General features: G+C 43.4%; 1 protein-coding gene across 1 annotated transcript in view; it reads left to right on the plus strand.

Moving 5' to 3' along the window:
* The first annotated feature begins 524 nt into the window (after positions 1-524).
* LOC149447859 (NTPase KAP family P-loop domain-containing protein 1-like) overlaps positions 525-25,115 on the plus strand; it is a 36,245-nt gene continuing 11,654 nt past the window's right edge. The window contains 3 exon segments of the mRNA XM_089651969.1: positions 525-621; positions 10,490-10,545; positions 14,746-14,877. Coding sequence (XP_089508095.1) covers positions 10,533-10,545; positions 14,746-14,877 — 145 coding nt within the window. The 5' untranslated portion in view covers positions 525-621; positions 10,490-10,532.

Here is a 25,115-nt window from a genome sequence, read left to right on the forward strand (position 1 = left end):
GCCGGGCTGAGCAAGCAACCCCCTATGGTCAGTGTGCAATGTGGCATCCAATCACAAAGAACCAGAGCAGGATCCAGAAGACTGCAGCTATCACTGTAGTAGGCCAACTGGAACTGTGGCTGTCAGCTTCCCCACCAGTCCATCAGTTAGGAGTAATGCATATTTACATAGTGCCAAGCTGCACCAATGTGAGCAGGCAATACAATTGGTTCCTGAAGTTCAGATTTAAATTAATTTCCAGAAACTGATGCACTGACTGAGGCTATGCAGCTAAAGCTACTTAGCACAACATGGTATTGGCGGAGAGCCTGAAGCATATCAGTACATGTGACTATGATATTTAACATGCAGATTATACAATGTTATATCATAGATAAGTACATATTGCTTAACCTGCTCATCATTTCCATACGTAGGTGTATGTTTGCTGCTGTAAGTAGGGGCGTAGTGTACCACCAAATTTGTAAGGGTAAAGTCCAAGCCAGGCCTATGTTGACTTTAGAGTGAGTTGTACTGTAGCCCATATCTATTATACCATAATCTATTGACAAACAGGCGTGGAATGAGTTCCTCTTACCTGGAAAAAAGCAAAGTAGGTCTACTAGGGAAGACGTCTGTCTGGTGAGTATAAAATTGTTAACTGGCAACCTAATAAAAATGTGTATTAAATGGGATTGTGTAACTAATGAAGAAATAAACAATTCAGTTTTGAAGAATTCTGGAAACTGGAGGGGTGAAGCTGTTTTATGCAAATGCTGTACTCATTAACATGTGGAAGTGTTTATATTGCTGGTTTCTTTTTTAAATATAGGGCATGGTGTTTCTATTTTATGTAAGCACTTTCATGATTTCTATCGTAATTAATATACCTGTTATCAGTTTACAGAATCAAAATGAATCTCTTAAGTTCTTCATTATCATATATGTCTGGCAATAGTGGATTAGCTGCGATGTATGATTTGGATAGTTTGGGGGTATAAATGGTCACACATGAGAAGTTCAGGATACCAGAGTGAAGAAAAAAGGTGATTGGTCAGGAAGGAAATTAGTCCTTTTACCCCATTGTATCCAGAAGTTTCCCTTAATGATTGATGTGTTCTGAATACTGCTCTCTTGATGTTCCCTATTCATTGTGTATGTGTTAAAAATAGGAAGACTCTATGAAAGTAGATCTAAGTCCTCACTGTATAACATATAATTTGCTTACTTTCTGTGTATTCATCAATATTTTTTTCATAAATGCCATTTTTGAATTTTTATTCTTAATTACATGGTACAGTCTCCACCAGATGCATGTGACAGGGTGACAACATAAGAGCACAATTGGGAGAGAGTTGTCACCATATACAGGATTTGCCTTAACCAAGATTAGGGTTAACTCTAACCCTAACCTTTTTACCAAGGAATTGATATACTGAAAAAAGCAATTTCAGGAAGAAAAAAAAAACTATTAAAATTACTTGCACACATTAACACTTCTAATCAATTCTGTTTAGATATACTTTGAAGACTGAATTGTTTCTAATAAAACATTCTAATAATAAAATGTAATGATATCTTTACAGTGATATTGGTGTATGCAATATCAAAATAGTGATAATTATTTGTTTTAAAGCTGTTTGTCCAAATCTGCCAAAAATCCCCTCTGATATCTCATGGCTGGAATAGGAAATATATAATGCCTTCAAACAAAGATTCTCTTGAAAGGTGTATGTGGTTGTCATATAATGCAAAATTAATGACACCACCCCACACCACAGTGTGTACATTGCCAAGTGTTTTGTTACCATATCTCAAAGTTATGATGCCAACTTAAACCTTTTAGGGTTCATTCACATTTTATGCTGAAGTCGGTAACAACTAGGCGAATGAGCTGCAGTTTTACGCCCCCCAGCTGTCCATCTGAACACAGACATTCAAATTAAACAGCATTGACCAGTGCAGGTCTATGGGGTTGTGCTGCAACCACCCTACAACTGTATGGAATGCATGCCATCGCAGCCCTGTGCTGGGGCATTAAATAGGGAGGTGAGGAGGCGACATATCTCCTCCTCACCACCTGTCAATCGCCTGTAAAAAGCAATCCACTGTGGACCGCTTTTCAGAGGGGTGGTAAGAGCTTTCGCACATGGTAATGAACGCTTACTAAAGAGAGATTTAAAGTGGAACTAAGCCCTTCAAGACTCACCTCCCCTCTACTAATGGGACATCCACAAGGCCCCTCACTGTCACCGCCATCTTCTTCAGATAATATAACCATACGATGTATAATATGAAAAGTATTTTGTATTGAAATGTACATTGTTATGTAGGTGCATTTTAAATATTGCGTTGTGATTTCAAGATTTGCTGCATCACTAAATGTCCACTACTGACAGAAACACCTACAGTATTTGTCATATAATCTTTCTGTTAATATCTGTAAAATTGTTTTGTAATAAAGTACATTTTGGATTTGTTTTTAAAAGAAGGACAGTCCCTTCAAATGAAGGACATTTGGAAGCTATGCGTAGATAGATATCTTGAAATGCAGAGCCATTTGTTAACAGAAACATATAAATTCCTGAATTATCTTCAAAACCAAATTTGCAATGAGTAGAAGACACATGAGTCCAAATAGTCAGTCCTATAAAGTCTATATGGAGCCATTCTATTTGGGAGGGCAGAGAGCAGAGGAGAGCAAGTCTTGGGTCAGGTAATGTAACCATATGAAGTGCAATATGAAAAGTGCTTAGTAATCACTTGTTGTGTATGTGCATTATAAACATTGCATTGTGATTTTGAGATTTGCCGCATTGCCGAATATACACTAATGACCAGTGGCGGACTGACAATTCATGGGGCCCCCGGGCAATAGGGGATCATGGGGCCCCTGTGTCCTTGCCCAAACTCAAAAAAGCCTATGAAAAAGGTACCAGGTGCATCTCATGGGGCCCCCTACTGACCCCGGGCCCTCGGGCAGTGTCCGAGTTTCCAAATGGTCAGTCCACCCCTGCTAATGACAGAATCACCTATTTGTCGTGTAAACTTTCTGTGAATATCTGTAAAATGTATATGACAAATAATTCTATTCATGTAATCTAGGGTCCTTTTGTGCAATCATTATTTCCATGATAACAACTAAAAAGAAACAACTTAAAACTCAATCCTTTTGCATCAGTTTGTATATCTGTCTTCATTTCACTATAGTTCAGTTTGCATCCGTTTTTTACATGTTCCTTTTTTTTTAGTTCTTGAAGAAAATAGTACAGTAAAGGACCTTTTTATATGGGCATGCTGCCCTCCATTCAGCAGAGATCTCTTAACAGATCCCCTGATAATTCAGAGCAGAATGGGAAAGATATCCCTTGACCCATTTGTTTTGTTTTTTTGTCCGCAGTTGTGTGCATGTACATCAGGCTACCTCCTATCAGTCACATTTAGGTCTGGAAAAGGGAGCAAACACAGTCTATTTTTCATTTTATTTTCCGGACCTAGAAGGTAATCGGATGTAGACACACATCCATTTAGATCCTTCTGCTCATAGACTTTAATGGAGCTTCTGATCAGGTCCGCCTAAAAAATTGATAGTGCCATATCACATGAGCATTTAGTCTGGACTTGTCTGTTAGTTTTTCAGATGGATCCAGAGTGAACCACAGTGTATTTCTATAGGCAGGAGGACGTAAATGGATGTATGTTCGTTTACATCCACTGACATTCAGGACAGTTTATGTCCGCAGAAAATAATGTAAAAGGTCAGTGTCCTTTTCTCCTTTTGTGGATGCAAATAGATGTTGTCCTTTTATTTCTCTTTTTATGCAAGCTTTGTTTTTTATACTTTTGTCATGCATGTCATATTTTCTTCAAAAACTAAAATACTTGTGATATTTTCATCAGAAACTAAAACAAATCCAAAAAACGAATGTATAATGATGTCAACGGAATTGAAGCTGCAAGTATAAAATGATAAAATAGGAATCAGCTTAAAAGCTTTTTTCTCTTAGTTTTCATGATGGAACTGATGATGTTTGTTTGAAAGAACCCATAAATAAAAATAAGTGTAAATAAAAAAGTATGCTTCTTGACTAAAATTGGATTTAAACAGATGACATCTGTTTATTTACGCAAAAATGGAAAAGTACACAAACCTTTCTGTTTTTTTTCTGCAGACATAAACAGACTAAGGTGTAAACAGAAGTACATCCATTTATATCTTCCCTCCCATAGACATACAGTACATTGTGGTTCAGACTGGATGAGTCTGAAAAAGTGGCAGACAAATCCAGACTGACCACTTGTGAGGGTGTGCATGTGTGGCTTTTTGGGCATCTAAGTGGACTGTATTGACAATTCTACTTCAGTTGTGTCAGGATGGTTATAACTGATTAAAGTATAACTAAAGGCAATTTTTTTTATTTTTATTTTTGGATAGAGTAGCGAGAGATTAGAATTTTTATTGCTGTCTGTGCTAACTCTTTAGGGAGATTATATTTGTCCTATTTACCATGATCACCGAGAGTGAAAGTGAAAGAAAATCCCAAATTTTGGGTTGTCACCAGAACAGGAATAGCGGAAAAATCTTCCACTGGGGACACTAGTTCAGGTGAAAAAAGTGTCAACCTGGCATTCCCTCACCTTTCTTACTTCCTGTTTTGGCTATGGGACAGGAATTGAAGAGAAATCTCAAAGGGACACCTATGGTGAAAAAAAAACATAACATGGTTAATAATCCTGCTTTACTCTATCCAAAAATGAAAAAAAAGGGTTGCCTTTAGTTCTACTGTTACGTACCTGCATGTGGAGCCTGAGATGATAAGGATGGTCTCTTGCACAATTCCCGTCTGAGCACCTCTGGATGTTGAGACAGGGTCTGCAGGGGTGAAGGAAAGACACAAGTGCCAAGGTGTAGACACTTTGAGAAGGAACTTGGGAGACCTGGTATCTGATGAGCAGAAGTACAACTGGTGATGCACTATAGAGTCACCAAGCCCAGTGAAAGGTGCAGTCAGGTTCCATACCTGGTTGAGTTATAGCTGAGTGGAAGGACACCAGGACATAAGCAGAATCAGAGTCAAGAACAGGCAGAGGTCATCAACAATTGAGCAGTGAGGTACAGATTCACTAGGCAAAAGTGTGGTCAAAAGTCCAAGCCAAGGTCAGTACCAGAAGCAGGCAGCAAACATGAGCAGGCAAGGATAATCTGAGACCAAGGTCAGAGGGGAAGATGGCTCAGTAATAGGATCAAGATATGTTTCAGGAACCAGATAACAATAGCAAGCCTGAAGACCTTTCAGCAAGGAGCTAGTGCAGAGTTCTGGTTTAAATAGGCCACTTGGTGGCAGAGGACATGTGCACTCATATGTGTGAGCAATGATGGTCTGTCTCTTATGCCCACGGAAATGTGCATGTTTTAGCGGCATTAGCCTGATGGCTGGCAGTATCTTCCTGACATCTACTTTAATAGCCTATTACTGCTGTTTTGCACTGTGTTAGTCCTTTTTTACCATGTGTTTGCTTGTAGACTACTATGCTCTACTCCAAGACAGCCATGGTCTGTATACGCTGCACGGATGATGGCCCCAAAAAAGCTTAAGACAATTATATGCAGTTTGGAATAAATGGGTTCATAATATTACATTATATCTGTACTGTATGCCGTCAGTTCTGGATGTACACATGGGTGGGTAGAATGTATGATTTGTATGGCTCTGCCTTGTCCTAAAAAATGCAATAATTCTCTTATTTGTGGGATATGGTGGTGGAATGAGACTTGAATACCTTCAGTTCTAAGAAGGCTTTACTGTGCTATGCATTGATTCGGTTGGGCTTTTTGATTCCTTTTAGTTTAGTTTCTTCTCACTATAACCCTAATGGATATATTTGCTTTTTGCATTTAAACAGAGTTGGCCATATGCATCTAATGCTTCCACAGTATTGCCTGCAAAAAGCACATCCAACACCAGTGCTGTTTAGACGTTCTTTCATACTGTCAGCAATTGAATGCTAATGGCAGCTGTGACCTGAATACTGCATTGGGCTCCCTGACAAACTGCAAATCTACAAGACAGGGCTGTCTGACTGGAAACAATAGGTTCTCTAGTCTCTAATCAAATAAACATTGACTAGGCTGCCGCTAACCCGATACCTTGTGATCTCTACTTGGGCTTTAGGTCACATGAGAGATCTCAGAAAGTGTGTTCTTTCAGTTCATGAAAGGTGAAAGGAGTTTATTTGTACACAAAATATGTGACGTGTGATTCAGGTTAAAGTGTATCCAAACCCAAACACCTAAACCAAGTATGTTGCTTCACGTATTCCTGCAATAACGGAAAGTTAGAGCAGGACTGAAGTAAGTGGTACTGTGGGAGAAGAGCAGTGGTCTGTTTTGTGCTGCCCTAGGCAAGACTGAAATCGGGCACCTCTCATCTAAATTTGTCCAGGTGGGGGGCAGCGGGACAGTTTAGGGGCAGCGGGATAGCAGGAGGGCAACAAGACAGGCGGGGGGCAGTGGGACAGGTGGGGGGCAATGAGAAAGGAGGGCAGAGGGACAGGAGGGGGCAGAGGGAAAGCAAGGGGGCAGAGGTAAAGGAGAGGGGCAGCGTGACAGGACTGGGGAGTGTCACTCACTCTGTGCTCTCAGACACCTTGTGAAGCACCAGTCCTCCAAGCTCTCACCTGTCCAGCAGCAGCTCCTCCAGATGGTGTCAAGATCTGATACCAGGAGCGGTAGCTGAACCTGTTTCCCATCTCCACAAGGATTTCCAGCAGCAGCTGCAACAAAGAGTGGAGAGCGGGGGATTAAAGAATCCCTGTCTCTAGAAGAGCGCTACTACATGGTAAATCTCTGAATGTACATGTCTGTGGTGACAATGTGTGTTACAGATGCTTATTTTAAAATTATAATGTGCTATTGCTAATCTTGTGAAAGCTTACTACTTCTCTATAAAAGTAGTTGGTGGTAGCAGTTTAAAGAATTAATTACTTAGTTAACTAAACCCAATGATAATTCACTCTCAGTCTTTTGGCACCTAGATTGTGGTCCCGCAAGCTGGCAAATCTTAAATCTTTGTGCAGGGTGGGACAGAGTGTTATTGTTGCAAATCAGTGACAGCCTGGTGTGGGGTTGACCAGTCAGTTGTCACAAATCGGTGAACAGGGCAGTGGTCAGACCCACATTTGTCACACCCTAGACCAGCCTTTTTCAACCTTTTCAAAACAGAGGAACTCTTGAAATAACTTTCCAATCTCAGGGAACCCCTGCTAAAAATGACTATATCTACAACTCATGATACATTAGAGTGATGGTCAGTGGAAAGAATACTCTTTACACTTGTGCTTATTGGGAAGAATTACCCTCTTACAGATAGTTAAAAGGAACAATGGGATCAGTGGGAACTTATCTGAGAGGCAGAAATTTCTCATCACTCAAGGAACTCGAGCAACCTCTACAACATCATCACTCGAGCAACCTCTAGAGCAGGGGTGGCGAACACGCGGCTCTCGAGCCAAAATGAATGCGGCTCTTTGCCTCTTATCATATTTTGTATACTGTGGCTCTTTGCCAAGTTTCAGCGGCGCGCTGTCTTCCGGCTTCTGTAGTGTGGGCACTGGGCATGACAGCCGGGTGCCAAGTGCGCATGCGCAAGAAGCGGTGCTTTTTGTGAATGCTAAGGCGGTACCTGGGACACATGACAGATCCCAGAAGCTGCCGGACCAATCACAAAGCGCAAGTGCTTCTCGCTCATGCGCACTGTCATGCCGAGCGCCATTACAGAAGCCGGGAAGACAGCGCAGTGGCTTTTTGTGTCTAACTTGTTCGCCACCCCTGCTCTAGAGGAACCTTAGGATTTGAAGGAACCCTGGTTGAGTAACCCTGCCCTATATTAATTACTGAGCCAGAAGAGAGACTGAGACTGCATGCCTGGCTGCGAATACATTAGTTTGAGAAAGAACCTTGGGACCATTCAGTGGGCCCTTTTGGGGGTGAGCACTACTATACACTTAGTTCTAATTTACAGTAAAGCTAAAAGAAAACCTTTTTTTGTGTTGAACAGAGTGCATAGAAAACACTTGCCAGGTTTTCATTGCTGTCTGTGCACCCTCTCTATGTGTGATTTCTACCGTTATTATCTGAAGTGAAAGTAAAAGAAAATACCAAATTTTGTTGTTATTGCCAGAACAGCAATAGAGGGGAAACCTTCCAATGGGGACACTAGTTCTAGTGACCCTGGTGACAACCATGGATTTGCTCACTTTGGAGGGAACAACTCACCTCCAAACCACCATCCAAACCTCAGCTCTGTTCCCGTCAGGGAATTCCTTTTAGTTGTTGGCTCCAGGCTTGTTGTTCGGCTGGATCTTCTGGGTCTGCATCTCCAGTCCAAGGTTCTGCTATCAACATCTACCAGCACTTGTATTCCTCCTTTCCTTTGGCACTGTCTGTTCTACTTCCAGAAGTACTTGGGCAAGAGATACAAGAGAGGCAAACCTTGTTATTTCAGCATCCTATGTATGTGACAGCACCCTTGTCCAAAGCTCACCTCTACACCTACCATCAACAACTCACCTCTGCATCCCTGTCCACAACTCACCTCTGCACCTCTGTCCACAGCTCACCTCTGCCCCCCATCCACAACACACCTCTGCCCCCAGCTTGTCCGCAACTCACCTATACAAACCCTGATCTCTGCTGACCTCTGCACACTTCTGTCATTTTACAGCTGACCTCTGTACCCCCTTAATGTAGCTCATCTCTGCACATCTCCCCCCCCCCTCACAACTCACCTCTGCACCTCCCACAATAACTAACCCCTGCCCAGAGCTCACCTATGCGCTTTTTTCCACAGCTTTGTAGCACTACCCCCCTGAGTTATTTTCAGGCTTCCTGTTGTTCTGGACCCCTCTCTGAAAGCCCGAAAGCATAGTGCTGACACCACCAGATTCTGTTGACTAGAGTAAATTTACACCAGAAAGTAAAGTCACACACAGAGTAAACTGATTTGAGGTTTATATTTACTTAAATGTAAACTTGGTTGAACAATACAAACTGGTATTCATACTTGAAATGGCAATAATTACTCTTAGCAACTCTAAGCAAGGAAATAACACATATATCAGAAGTTCAAGCAATGTTAGCAGGCCTGCTTTCAGAAATAAACCCAATGCCTCCAACCTGAGGTGGTAGCAACCTCAGTGAACAATAAGAATGAGCAACAATGAGACTAGCTCACTTTGGGCCCTCAGAGTCTGACAGAAAGGTTTAAATCTGAGGTAGAAGAGCTCTTAGACCAGGGTAGTCAATGTCTCTTTAAGTGCAATAAGAACTCTTTGCGCTTGCTGGGGCCCAGTTGGTGCACAAATAGACAAGACTGTAGGTGATGTAGATGATATTCCCTGACAGGATTGATACAAAGGGGAGGTAGAAGAAAGTACAAAGACTTTCCCTTTAAATGACACTTGACTTGCGTGTTGTCTTCTTTAATGCGCTGGGAAAAGAGCAGCTTTTAAGCACTTTGAGTATTGAACTGGCAAATGGGCTTGTTGGCAAAAAGGCAGCTCCACTCTGGGATGCGGTAACTAAATGCAATGGTGGCAGTTCCTTTAGGAGGATAGGCCAGTGGCTCAGGAAGCACTGATGTGATCTAGCCTGTAGAAGGCATGCACTGCGGTCAGCTATGATGAATTAACTGTACTGCAAAAGTGTTCAACAGTAGCAGCTATGGGAACTAGGCCACAGCATGCTTTAAATGGATGCAATATCCACAACTGTGTGCAGGTAAAGTAGCAGGAATGGGGAGAATATCAGTGTTGTCTTGCTTAACTGGTATATGGGACTCTCTTGCCCAATTGGTGGCTTCCAGCAGGTCCTTGTGGTCTCTCTCGGCAGATGGGGGCCCTCTTGTGCAGTGTTCCCTCCGGTCACTGTGCTCTGGGTCACCTGCTGGCAGGCTGTCTCTCTGTACAAGTTGGCAAGGTCAGCGGTATGCACCTCCTCCTTGCTCCTCCTCTCTCTGACCCGATCCATTTCTCTGGCAGTCAGCACCACAGTCACTCTGCTGTTGAGGTTAAACAGCAACATAAGAGAGCTTGACAACAATCATGTGAATTCATTCCTATCTGTAAAAACACTTAAATGTTATTAAAGTATGGAAGTGTTCTAACATAATACAATTCTTTTGAGTTTTTTTATTTTATTATATTTTGTTTTTATTTGCATTTTTTTTACAATAGCCTAAATACCTTGTGTGCATCCTCAGTTCTTGAGAATTTCATATGTTTTCACTAAGCTTTTTTTCAAAGCACACAACCCTTAGTATGCATACATCTACCTATCTAAGCTATCAAGTGTGGAAAAAATAGTACTCTATTGCATTTATTAGTGGAGAATTGGATTGAAAGAATGTTAGAGGGAGGTGGAGATAGAAGTGTACTATGTGTCTTTCCTGGAACTTTGGTCTTGAAATGATTGTGAGGTCATGCTAACAGAAAGATTTGCTGGTTTCCATAGGTATAAGGTCCACTGGTGAAGCTGTACGTCACTAGGTGATAATATGGTGTGTCCTGGTAAGTAACTTCTAATGTTCTTAACATTAACTTTCAATCTATACTCCTTTCATCTTTTGTTTGCTTGCACACTTTTACCTTACTTATCCAACCTAGCCCAGGTGTGCATCTGTATGTCATGTAATAAAGACATGTTATCTGTGTTTTGCCCCGTATACACTATAAGAAAATTCATACGAACGTATTCGCCCGACAAGAAATTTTCTGATGGTGTGTACATCATTTTTGACAGCCGATTCCGATCTTACGAACGAAAATTAACGATAGTGCAAACATCAAAATTTTTGTTGTTTGGGAACAGAACGGACGATTTTCGTTCAATGTATACAGTTTTCATACGAGCAGAATTGGATATGAAAGACCGCGCACAATCGGAAGCTGCTTATGACCCTGAAGAAAATAAACACCACTGAATATGTGTAGCATTACAGCCATTAATGTCATTAAACAGTTCGGATACGGTATCCATGACTATTCCTAAAATTTGTCATGAAAGATCCATCGCTGAGGGAAAACAAATATGGCACCGAAAGGCGTGGCTACAGGGTCACACGTACATTACATAATTTCCACAGCTACGCTACGATGTTCGTACGCAATGCCTTTATATCGTACAATATTCTCATACATAAAAGCACATTGCTTTCGACCAGCAGCGTACAATTGATGATAACCGGACGATCGTTCGTCCGATTTTCTTATAGTGTGTACTAGGCATTACTCTACACTTTATCTCCCCTTTTTTCAGTCGTAAAATGCAAAGGATTACAGTAAACACATATTGCTCAGGCATTCAGTATTTCTTAAGCCTAGTACACACAATGAGAATATCGGACGAATGATTGTCCTTTTGTCCTTTTTTTTTTTGCATGCTAGTCTCATATCGAAATCGAATAGGTTACTAAGGTTACGAAAATTCTCGTTAGACAGAATACAACTTGAGAAGTGATGTAAAGTGTCGTATTGTATTGTAATGTATTCTTTTGTTTCCGAGCATGCGCGGTCTTAGTCACTCTAATTTTTCCATACAAATACTATACTAATTATGCAAAAATAGCTTGTTCTGTTATCTTACAAGAACATTTTTTGGGCTTGTCCCTTCAGATATTTTGGCTTGAACAGTTGTGATCATCTCTTGAAAGCTATGTACTAATGATCAGATTATCGGACAATCGTTTTTTTTTTTGTCTGATTTTCTCATTGTGTGTACTAGGCATTACAAAGCAATGAAAAGGCCCTTGATCCTAATATGCACATTAACAAGAAAATTCACATTGAATTCCAAGCTGGACACACTGTGTTATCAAATTAATCAAATTGTATATTGCAAATCTATTTTAGTCGTTGAATGAAAATTTGAATTGGAAAGTCATTCCTTTTTTTATTGTCTATATTTCAGTGCATGTTTCGAGAATACACAACTGTGCTATGAACCACAATTTTCATTAAATTTTATACTGGTAATGCAGCAATATAAAGGATGAACATTTGTACACATCTTACCTTGATCGGCATTATCATAAAGTGGATTGATTGTAAATTTGGCTAGTATTGGGTCCCATACCAACCCACTTTCTGAGATGAGAAATTAGGACAAATTTGGGGGGATTTACTAAAACTGGAGCACACAGAATGTAGTGCAGCTGTGCATAGTAACCAATCAGCTACTAGGTTTTATTGTCAAAGCCTAACTGAACAAGCTGAAGTTAAACGCTGATTGGTTACTATACACAGCTGCACCAGATTTTGTGTGCTCCAGTTTTAGGAAATCTCTCCCATTGTGGCATAAAAGCATCATAGGTGAAAGACACACACCTGCCACATCTAGATATATATATGCCAACCCAACATTTCATATTCCTGAAATGTGCATGCTGTACCATGTACTTGTATGAAAAAGTATTCTGTTCTCTTTGTATTGCTTCTTTTGTGTGAAATACCTGGTGTTCCTGCCAGTCCCCCTAATCTCCTATTAAACAATGACAACACTAGGCATGAGAGCACAGCATGGTCAGTTTTCTATCTGTGCTGAGAATTCAGTCTGCTCACCTTCAATGATCAGAGTTCTGCTGGAACGCCACTTTTCACAGCCTTTCACTGGGAAGACCAGTGTGCTGGTCTTTCTCTTCCATCAGCTCTCTGAGCTCCTTATGCAGCTAAGAACAGAGGGTATGTGATCTCTTATAAAAAGAAGAAAAAAAGGGTATTTATAATGAGTTTTATATGTATACACAAATGTTTTGCCTTTTATTCCTATTTTAAACTGAATGGCTTGTTTTACAAGGTGAGAATTCACATACACTTCAACCTGGGGTCCATGGATGGGTTTCAGGGTGTCCATGAGGGTCAGATAAAAAAAAATAAAGTTTGCATTCACTATACAACCCTCCTCTTTGTCCCGTTTAATGGATCCCCTTAAAAGAAATTAAGGAAAATGTACTCTGCCACTGCATAGAGTGCCAACTTCTAAGCGTTTAGGCTCATTATTGGCCCATGTTTACCATTTAAATTTGTATTATCAAGGGGATCCATAGGTTTTATCAGATTCTTAAAGGAGTCTGTGACTCAAAAAAGGTTAAGAACCACTGGTTTAGAATGAACTAATACACAAAAAGTATTGTTTAAACACTTATGTGCTTTATACCAGGGGTGGACTGACAACTCATGGGGCCCCCGGGCAATAGGGGATCATGGGGCCCCTGTATCCTTGCCCAAACTCAAAAAAGCCTATGAAAAAGGTACCAGGGGCATCTCATGGGGCCCTCTACTGACCCAGGGCCCTCGGGCAGTGCCCGAGTTTCCAAATGGTCAGTCCGCCCCTGCTTTATACTGAGTTTTCAAAAGAATAAATGCATTATTTAAAGGATGGATATATTTAGTGCGGTATAACAGTTTTCAAAGTTAAATAATATATTTTTATAGAGGTCTGTATATCAGACCAAAAAAGTTAGTCCCTTTAAATAAGAGACAGTTGAAAGCTATGGGGACTCATAGTTTAAACTCAATACAGTTAAAAAAAAAGGATCCACCTAGGTGACATTTTTCTTGAACACTTGCAAATCTGCACATTCTAGGGAATCGGTCACATAGTCTATGCTAAAGAAAGACGTTCCTGCTGTGATGGTTAGCCAGTAGCTCTTCTTATAGCTGTTCCTCATCTTTGACAAAGACCATATGATCAATGACCCATCGATCATGTGACTGATACCAAATGGTAAAGGCTTACAAGCATTCCATGGCGAATGGTAAGCATTTTGATGCTCTGTGTACCGTTTTATGTTATCACTCAACGGATTACTGAATTTACACAATAAATTACACAATAAATATAAAATGACAATTGTGAGTGCTAATCTGTCATAACTAATCAGTTTTTATCAGTTGATAGACAAAGGATCAGTGAAAGATGCATTTCTGCATGTACTGGTCTAGATATGCTGGCCATACACAGCTTTGTGTTAGATTTCATCTATAAACTCAACAAAAATGCATATAGGGCTACATAATATATAGTTGTTGGTATATTTTGTGATCTATCAGACTAAAGTACCTACTCTTTGAGGACAGTTGTATAGATACCAATAGACTTAAAAAATTGCTTTGTCCAGCTTTTGTTGGCTGGATTGGGTTATGATCTCATGTTTGTGGGGGGACGCATGAGTTTATTGGGCTTCTGCTGTGACAGAGAATTTGTTACTGGGTAGGTTAGGAAACTGATAATGTTCCTCACATGACTTCACATCAGTGTCAGCAGCCTCTCTTGCACTGCCAACTGGCATTTCCATCTCCCTCTCCATTGAAGAGCAGTTGTGCTGTCAATATATAGAGCGCTCTAGGAGCAGTTAGATTGTGCCTACACATAAGGGTGCCCTCTGATGTCTTCATTATTACTGGGCACTCTATGATCTGTGTGGACATCCCTATCCAGCAGACTGGGGTTTATTGACTAAAGCTGGAGAGTGTAAAATCAGACTCCTGCATAGAAACCAATCAGCTTCCAGGTTTTATTGCCAAAGCTTAATTGAGGTTTGAAGCTGATTTAGTAAATAAAGCCCACATTGTTATAAGGATCTATCACAATCCTGATTTTTCTGGTGAACATTCTTAATTTCTGGCAATGTTTGTATTGTTATCTGTGTCTTTGTGCCTCTCTGACAATTTCCCTTTCATTACTAATACTTATTCATTGTATTCTTAAAGGTTTCCAGACCAAGGATGATGTCTACTGCTTTTCTCTAGCCAAAGCACTATACTATGTTGTTTCTCCTGTAACAGTGGGATTTTATGGCCCATGGGGTAGACGCAAGGACGTTCTACTTAACAGTATTGAAAGTGAGTATCAGAAAAACCTAGGGATTTATTGTTATTAAAGTAGATCTATAGGCAAAAACTTTTTTTTTCATTTTGGATATAGTAAGGGAGGGTTATAACCCCTGTCTGATTTTTTTTTCACCATCTGTGTCAAATTGTGAAGATTTCCCTTCACTTCCTGTCCCATAGCCAAACAAGAAGTGAGAGGAAATCCTTGCAAATTACAGGAATTTCTTGGGGATCTCCAGGTCACCGGAACTAGTGTTTCCATTGGAAGAATTCCCCTCTATTACTTTTCTGGGGACAACCCAAAATTTGGGATTTTCCTTTACTTTTAATGATAATGGTAAACAAGACAAATAAAGAAAGTGAATCTCCAAAATGGGGGCACAGACAGCTCTAAAACTTGACAGATTCCTCTCCACTCTATCCAAAACTATAAAAAATAGTTTGCCTTTAGTCATACTTTTTCCTTTTTTTCCAGAAATCTCCAAAGTACACTTCACAGTTGGCCTGATATGAGAAATTACAAATGGCTTGTCACACTGGGCATGAATAAAACATAAATGTATCTGTGAATAAGAAGCATAACTGAAAGGGCAACAAGTGAAATACAATAAAATATCCCAGACATACTGTAAGTGGTCATATAGCTATAGCCATAGCAGCATACACAGCATGTTGCTGCCTTGCTTTCCCCTATTTATTAGTAAATGTATTGCTTTCAGAGCTGTTTTTTCATTCTGACCAGCTCTCTGATATTAACCCTGAATGTGTAACACAGTCTTTTTGTGGCTAAAAAATCCTAAAGTTTCTCCTTAGCTAAAAAATATAAGATATTTGAAGTGTGCAATTGCCAAAAAAACAAACAAATTTAAAGCATTTGTATTAGGATTATAGACAACTTGCGCATGCAAAAACAAAAAATTATGTAATAATTTGATATTAAAATAATATTTATTTATTTATGTTAACATCAACATTCAGCACTTTAAAGCTAAGAGCAATGGAAGGGCTTAGCATTTATGTTAAATCCCGAAGATTCAATGCTATGAAAATCAGCTAATGCTGAAAAAACCTGGCAAGCTACTGGGTAAATTTAAAGTTAATTCCCTGCAATGCTGCTCTTTTACAAATTCTTTTCATAGCATTGGTCCCTAATAGTGTACTTACTATGCTGGCAGCTATCTGGCTTCCTGACCTTGATGTAGTCATTTTTATGTTAAGAGGGGTCACAAAGAAAGAGAGGTCACTGGAGTTAAGATTTTACTATGGGACCCCATGAACTGTTGTTATGCCCCTGATTGTATGTTAAAATCAGCTACATTGTCAAAAAAACAGATTGTTCAGATTTGACAAACATAATTAAAAGTGTTACTAAACCCAGGTCCCTGCAATCATTATATCTGGTCTCCCACAGTACACACAACATGGAAATGCAATTACTTTAGTAAATATAAACTGCTAAATTCCCTCTCATCGGCAGTATAAAGCAGTCTTGTGACTTCTATCAGTGTCCAACTGAGCACTGGTTAATCTTGTAGGAGGAGTTTTAATTCCAATCTGACTGTCCTATGAGGCTGCATGGCCCCTGACCCTCTGTCTGAACAGTGCTGATTGGCCCTGTGCCAATCACATGCACCTTCCCCTTCCAAAAAAAGTTCTAGCAATACACACCAAACTGAGCACGTGCAGAGTGTCTCCTAGGGCTCTGTACTATCAGCAGATGGATTGGGGACTGTGGAAGAAGGGGAGGATCAGTTAAGACAGGATCAAACAGCCTTTTTACATAATGCAAAAGAGTAACCCCTTAGGTTCCACAGTTAGTATAACAAGCACGCTTTACTGCATATACAGACTGATTTTACTGTTGTGGGTTTAGTAACACTTTAAAGGAAAATGTGCTGAGAAAAATATGTAGACTGCCACTGCTGTCCATAAAAATGCTAGTTGCCTGGCTGTCATGACAGTTATGCCATAATGTATACTACTATGTCTATCATGCAGTTGTTTAATTGCAATAGCACTGCAGTTTTTTGTTTTTCTCAGTCCCCATAGCATTGTTTTTTTTAACCAGTTGGTTCTGCCAATAGAATAAAGTGATTCTAAAGCTTTCATTTTTTTTTTAAATTAAAAAAAAAAAACTCATGGGGCCCCCGGGCAATAGGGGATCATGGGCCCCTGTGTCCTTGCCCAAACTCAAAAAAAGCCTATAAAAAAAGGTACCAGGGGCATCTCATGGGGCCCCCTACTGACCCCAGGCCCTCGGGCAGTGCCCGAGTCTCCAAATGGTCAGTCCGCCCCTGGTAGGGGGACATTCCACCAAGGTGTGCTGATGGCCTGGGGAGGACTCAAGTCCTTTGATACGTCTATGAACAGGATGGATACCTCAGGTGATCTTCACACAGTAGTTACAGCTTCTTCTGTGCTATTACCGGATAAGTCATAAGTGAGTCTTTGAGGAAGTCGCACCAGTCGCTTAGAGCTTGATTCTAGAAGCCATGAGGATCCTTCATCTGCAGAATCATCTTCTAGTTGAAGTACAGGTTGAGGGGACTCGATTCTCTCTTCTTCTGGAGAAATAGGGGTTTCTTCTGAGCTGTTCCAGGGGTGTCATTTATTATTCTAAGTGGGGGTCTTACTGTTCTCTTAACTTTCTGTTCTTTGGGCTCAAGGTGCATCTCTTCACAGGGTTCTTCATCAGGTTCAAGGTGGCTTTCCTCAGAAAGTCCTCCTTCGGGTTGAGAGGCATTCTCATCCAGAAGCTCCACATCCGGTTCAGAGACTGATAGTCTTCCTCTACTACATCTGTGTTTTCCGTTTCCCGAGGTATGAATTCAGGTGCATTGGGTCGAAGCATGCCTGAGTGCTGGTTAGCAGTGGACGTGGATGGAGTGGCATCCATGGACTCAGATGGACACAACCATCCAACCTCCAAATCATCATCACTATCATCTCCTCCAATTGCAATCTCATCTGATAGTAGAGATTGAGACCTGGTGACTGGAACTCGCCTGGAAGAAGATGGTTTGGGTGATGAAGTTCTCACAGGTATTCTGACAGCATCACTCAGGGGCAGTAGGTTGTTTCTATGCCAGGTCTTTAAGGTCCCTGTCTTGCCATCAGGCCGGATTTGGTATACAGGCAGGTCAGAGAGCTGCCTGCAAATTATGTATTGTTGAGAACTCCAACAATCAGCTAACTTATGCTTTCCAGAGGGGCCCAGATTCCAGAGCAACACCTTGTCACCTGGCTGTAAACCATGGATCTGAACTTTTAGGTCATAATTCTTCCTGTTCCGCTGACCTCTGTTATCAGAAGCTTCCTGTGCATTCCTCCTCCTCCAAACATGACGAGTTGAGTTGATGCCAATGAGCTCGATTTTGGTCTCATCTGACCACAACACTTTCAACCAGTCCTCCTCTGCATCATTCAGATGTTCAGTTGGCAAATTTCAGACGGGCCTGGACATGTGCTTTCTTGAGCAGAGGGACCTTGCGAGCACTGCGGGATTTTAGTCCTTATCGGCGTAGTGTGTTCCCAGTTGTTAGTGACTGTGGTCCCAGCTACCTGGAGATCATTGACAAGATCCTCACGTGTAGTTCTGGGAAGATTCTTCACTGGTTTCATGATTATTGACACTCCACGAGGTGAGATCTTGCATGGTACACCAGACCTAGGGAGACTGACAGTTGTTTTGTGTTTCTTTCATTTGCGAATGATTGCACCAACTGTTGTCACCTTCTCACCAAGCTGCTTGCCGATAGTTTGGTAGCCCAGTCCAGCCTTGGGTAGGTCTACAATCTTATCCCTGACATCCTTGGACAGCTCTTTGGTCTTTGCTAGAGATGAGCGAATCGAAGTAGCCGAAGTGGAATTCGAGTCGAATATCGGAAAAATTTCGATTCGCGCCGAATCCGAAAAATAGCCTACTTCGGACGCGCGAATCGAAATTTTTCCAAAAATGGCGGCGGACATGTGCGGCGACGGAGCGGGGATGTCTGGGAAGGCGCGCAGACAAGGCGCGCTGACCCATAATGCATTCCTCAATGACATGTGATCGCATCAGCCAATCAGCAGCCAGCCAGCACTGTGTAATGGTCGAGCTATAAATAGCGGCCATTTTGGAATTCTTCATTTGCCTGCAGTCATTGAACAGAGGCAGACCGCTCTGTATTAGGGACAGAGTTAGGGCCACAGAAACGATACTTGGGGACAGAGAAACGTTACTTAGGGACAGAGAACCATTACTCAGGGACACAGAATTGTTAATGAGGGCCACAGAATCGTTACTTAGGGACAAAGAAACGCTAGTTAGGGCCACAGAATTCTTACTCAGGGACAGACAGAATTGTTACTGAGTGCCAGAGAATTGTTACTTAGGGCCACAGAAACGTTATTAGGGCCACAGAATTGTTACTCAGGGACAGACAGAATTGTTACTGAGTGCCAGAGAATTGTTACTTAGGGCCACAGAAACTTTAGTTAGGGCCACAGAATTGTTACTCAGGGACAGACACAGAATTGTTACTGAGGGCCACAGAACTGTTACTTAGGGCCACAGAAACGTTATTAGGGCCACAGAATTGTTACTCAGGGACAGACAGAATTGTTACTGAGTGCCAGAGAATTGTTACTTAGGGCCACAGAAACTTTAGTTAGGGCCACAGAATTGTTACTCAGGGACAGACACAGAATTGTTACTGAGGGCCACAGAACTGTTACTTAGGGCCACAGAAACTTTAGTTAGGGCCACAGAATTGTTACTCAGGGACAGACACAGAATTGTTACTGAGGGCCACAGAACTGTTACTTAGGGCCACAGAATTGTTACTCGCACAGACACAGAATTGTTACTCAGGGACACAGAATTGTTACTGAGGGCCACAGAACCGTTACTTAGGGCCACAGAATTGTTACTCGCACAGACACAGAATTGTTACACAGGGACACAGAATTGTTACTGAGGGCCACAGAACCGTTACTTAGGGCCACAGAATTGTTACTCAGGGACACAGAATTGTTACTGAGGGCCACAGAACTGTTACTTAGGGCCACAGAATTGTTACTCGCACAGACACAGAATTGTTACTCAGGGACACAGAACTGTTACTGAGGGCCACAGAACTGTTACTTAGGGCCACAGAATTGTTACTCGCACAGACACAGAATTGTTACACAGGGACACAGAATTGTTACTGAGGGCCACAGAACCGTTACTTAGGGCCACAGAATTGTTACTGAGGGCCACAGAACTGTTACTTAGGGCCACAGAATTGTTACTCGCACAGACACAGAATTGTTACTCAGGGACACAGAACTGTTACTGAGGGCCACAGAACTGTTACTTAGGGCCACAGAATTGTTACTCGCACAGACACAGAATTGTTACTCAGGGACACAGAACTGTTACTGAGGGCCACAGAACTGTTACTTAGGGCCACAGAATTGTTACTCGCACAGACACAGAATTGTTACACAGGGACACAGAATTGTTACTGAGGGCCACAGAACCGTTACTTAGGGCCACAGAATTGTTACTCAGGGACACAGAATTGTTACTGAGGGCCACAGAACTGTTACTTAAGGCCACAGAATTGTTACTCGCACAGACACAGAATTGTTACTCAGGGACACAGAACTGTTACTGGGGGCCACAGAACTGTTACTTAGGGCCACAGAATTGTTACTCGCACAGACACAGAATTGTTACTCAGGGACACAGAATTGTTACTGAGGGCCACAGAACCGTTACTTAGGGCCACAGAATTGTTACTCGCACAGACACAGAATTGTTACACAGGGACACAGAATTGTTACTGAGGGCCACAGAACCGTTACTTAGGGCCACAGAATTGTTACTCAGGGACACAGAATTGTTACTGAGGGCCACAGAACTGTTACTTAGGGCCACAGAATTGTTACTCGGACAGACACAGAATTGTTACTCAGGGACACAGAATTGTTACTGAGGGCCACAGAACCGTTACTTAGGGCCACAGAAACGTTAATCGGGGACACAGAATTGTTACTGAGGGCCACAGAACCGTTACTTAGGGCCACATAAACGTTAATCAGGGACACAGAATTGTTACTGAGGGCCACAGAACCGTTACTTAGGGCCACAGAATTGTTACTCACGGACAGACACAGAATTGTTTCTTGAGGGACACAGAATTTTTAATGAGTGCCACAGAACCGTGACTTAGGGCCACATAAACGTTAATCAGGGACACAGAATTGTTACTGAGGGCCACAGAACCATTACTTAGGGCCACATAAACGTTAATCAGGGACACAGAATTGTTACTGAGGGCCACAGAACCGTTACTTAGGGCCACAGAATTGTTACTCACGGACAGACACAGAATTGTTTCTTGAGGGACACAGAATTTTTACTGAGGGCCACAGAACCGTTACTTAGGGCCACAGAAACGTTAATCAGGGACACAGAATTGTTACTGAGGGCCACAGAACCGTTACTTAGGGCCACGTAAACGTTAATCAGGGACAGACACAGAATTGTTACTGAGGTACATAGAATTGTTACTGAGGGCCACAGAACCGTTACTTAGGGCCACGTAAACGTTAATCAGGGACAGACACAGAATTGTTACTGAGGTACACAGAATTGTTACTGAGGGCCACAGAACCGTTACTTAGGGCCACATAAACGTTAATCAGGGACACAGAATTGTTACTGAGGGCCACAGAACCGTTACTTAGGGCCACATAAACGTTAATCAGGGACACAGAATTGTTACTTAGGGCCACAGAACCGTTACTTAGGGCCACAGAATTGTTACTCACGGACAGACACAGAATTGTTTCTTGAGGGACACAGAATTTTTACTGAGGGCCACAGAACCGTTACTTAGGGCCACAGAAACGTTAATCAGGGACACAGAATTGTTACTGAGGGCCACAGAACCGTTACTTAGGGCCACGTAAACGTTAATCAGGGACAGACACAGAATTGTTACTGAGGTACACAGAATTGTTACTGAGGGCCACAGAACCGTTACTTAGGGCCACAGAAACGTTAATCAGGGACACAGAATTGTTACTGAGGGCCACAGAACCGTTACTGAGGGCCACAGAACCGTTACTTAGGGCCACATAAACGTTAATCAGGGGGACACAGAATTGTTACTGAGGGCCACAGAAACGTTACTTAGGGCCACATAATTGTTACTCAGGGACAGACACAGAATTGTTACTGAGGGACACAGAATTGTTACTGAGGGCCACAGAACCGTTACTTAGGGCCACAGAATTGTTACTCAGGGACAGACACAGAATTGTTACTCAGGGACACAGAATTGTTACTCAGGGACACAGAATCGTTGAATTAAAGAGTATGTCAGACAACATGCAGAGGAGTGGCAGAGGAGGCAATGTTTTAGGAGCGAGCAGACGTGGCAGCAGAGGAAGGGGTCGAGGCAGCACTATTCGCAGCCAGAGGCCAGTGCTCCCGGTGTCATCCAGCGGTCGTGTCTCCACCGACAACCCTGCCGTCATCGATTGGTTGGCTCGGTCGTCTTCCTCTTCCCAGGTCACCTCTGACACCTACAGCCAACGGTCGGTGGGTACGTCAGACACAACCGTTAGTTGGCATGGCCCGGGACCAAGCCCACTGAAATCACGTGTCCTCTACCTGCCCCTGTCCTTTGGTGTTCCCTCACCAAGCAAAGTATCGCATGCTGTGGGCTCAGCCCCACTGTACAGTGAGGAAGAGCTAACAGAGGGCGGTCAGGAACGGGGGGAGACATCCGCCTTTTCAGCAGCCAGGCGAAGAAGTAGTGGCGAGGAGAGTGGCCCGGTAGCCGGTCTAGAGACAGGTCTGTCTCCTGACCCAGACGCAGCCGAGGGGGCTAGTAGTGAGGCGGAGACCCTACTTGATGATGAGGAGGTTGATCGCACTTGGCAGCCTCGTCGTCATCAGGCAATTTCTTCCGCATCATCAGGAGAAGAGGGTGGCAGCTTGGCAGTGAGCGAAACAGTCGGTGGGTTGCCCAGGAGACAGCAGCAGGGTCGCAGCAGTGTCAGTGGAAGCAGTGTCAGTGGAGCCAAACGGCCACGGAGTAGAGCACCAGCTCCACTGCAGCCTACCACCACGGCCAGTAGTGGTGCCGGTGTGCACGGAGGAAGCAGCAGTCAGCCAGTGAGGAGTATCGGGGGCAAAGTTTCCTACTTGGTGGTGTGGCAATTTTTCGTCAAGCCGCCCGAGGAAGTAAACGTAGCCGTATGTCGACTATGTGGCCAGAAAGTCAAGCGTGGCCAGGGGGCCCATGTTGGGACTACAGCGTTGCGGCAGCATATGCAGCGTCGCCATTTGGTGGCCTGGGAAAACCGTGATAAAGATACGGCGGTTCTGCCCGCCCCAGCCCCCGCTCCATCACCTGCTCCGTTACTTGCTCCGTCACCCGACGTCAATCGCCCTCCATCAGCCAGTCAAGGCTCCAACACCTCTGCTGAGGGGAGTTGTCGCTCGTTGGCATCTTCCGCTCGTTCAGATGCTCCTTCTCCTGCTACTCCTCTTCACGGATTCCGTCAGCAGTCTTTCTTGGAATCCGTTTCCAAGAGACAACAGTTTGCGAGCACGCACCCGACGGTGCAAAAGCTGAACGTCCTCCTGTCCAAGTTGCTGGTGCTGCAGTCCCTCCCTTTCCAAGTGGTGGACTCAGCACCTTTCAGAGAAATGATGGCTTGTGCCGCGCCGCGGTGGAGAGTGCCAAGCCGTCATTTCTTCGCCAAAAAGGCAGTGCCAGCCCTGCATTCACATGTAGAAGACATGGTGGGCCAGTCTTTGAGCATGTCGGTCTCTGCCAAAGTGCACGGCAGCGCCGACGTGTGGAGCTGTAACTACGGTCAGGGACAGTACATGTCATTTACGGCCCACTGGGTGAACGTGGTGCCGTCACAGCCGCACCAGCAACTTGGACAGGTCACGCCGCTTTTGCCTCCACGTTTGCACGTCCTTGGTCCGGCAAAGATGCCCGCCTCTACCACCTCTTCTTCCGCCGTGTCCTCAGCCGCCACCCCCGTGCCAAGTCCCATTACCCGACCGGCATATCACATGTACAGGGCGCAACGGTGTCACGCTGTTCTGCACCTGGTATGCCTTGGCGAACGTAGTCACACAGGGGAGGAACTTCTGAGTGTAATGAACAGAGAAATCGACAGATGGCTGTCTCCGCGCAAACTGAAAATCGGAACCATGTTGACCGACAACGGAAAGAACATGGTGTCTGCTCTGCGTCAAGGAAGGTTGTGCCATGCGCCATGCATGGCTCACGTGTTCAATCTGGTTGTCAAGCGGTTCCTAAAATCCACCATCCCACTGCAAGACATCCTTAAAATGTCACGTAAACTTTGCATGCATTTCAGCCATTCCTACACCGCAAAGCACACCCTCCTTGAGCTGCAGCGGCAGAACGGAATTCCACATCATCGCCTGATCTGCGACGTTGCAACAAGGTGGAATTCAACCCTACACATGTTAGACCGCCTTTACGAGCAGCGAAAGGCCATCACCGATTTCCTGATGTTACAAGCGGATAAAGGTACTCCCCTGTGTAACTTCGATGTCAGCCATTGGCAGCTCATGCGTGACACCTGCCGCTTGCTCAGGCCCTTTGAGGAGGCCACGCTATTCGTGAGTCGGCAGGACTATGGGATGAACGACGTCATTCCTCTGTTGCACGTCCTTGAACAAATGCTGTTAACAATGGCTGGTCAGGGTGCGGTAGACGTGGCGCACAGATCTCAACGCCACATGACCCCTGTGGGGGCAGGACAGGAAGAAGAGGAGGAGGTAGAGGAGGACATTTGTGCTCAGGAATTATTGAGTGAAATGGGTGGTTTTTCCACTCAGCGGACAGGAGTGGAGGAGCAGGAGCATCTGGTAGAGGAGGAGGAGGAGGAGACAGAGGACCCAGACGCACCGTGGCAGTATGCTGTGGAGATGGAGGCAGGGAGTCCCTCGCATTCCTTGGCACAAATGGCCCATAGCATGCTCGGTTGCTTGCGTAGCGACAGCCGAATAATAACCATCAGACAGAGGGATGACTTTTGGCTGTCCACCTTGTTGGACCCTCGCTACCGTTCAAAAATGGTGGCCTTTTTCACACCTGCTGAGAGGGAGGCCAAAATAACGTACTATAAAAACCACCTATGTAGTCAGTTGGTCTCTGCCTTTGTGCGCCAACGTCCATCCTCAGACACTGTGGGCCCTGTGCGCTCGCGTTCCGCTGGCA

Source organism: Staurois parvus, unplaced genomic scaffold (genome assembly GCF_062004578.1).
Source record: "Staurois parvus isolate SC_StPar_1 unplaced genomic scaffold, SC_StPar_1.0 ptg000668l, whole genome shotgun sequence".
NCBI classification, from domain to species: Eukaryota; Metazoa; Chordata; class Amphibia; order Anura; family Ranidae; genus Staurois; species Staurois parvus.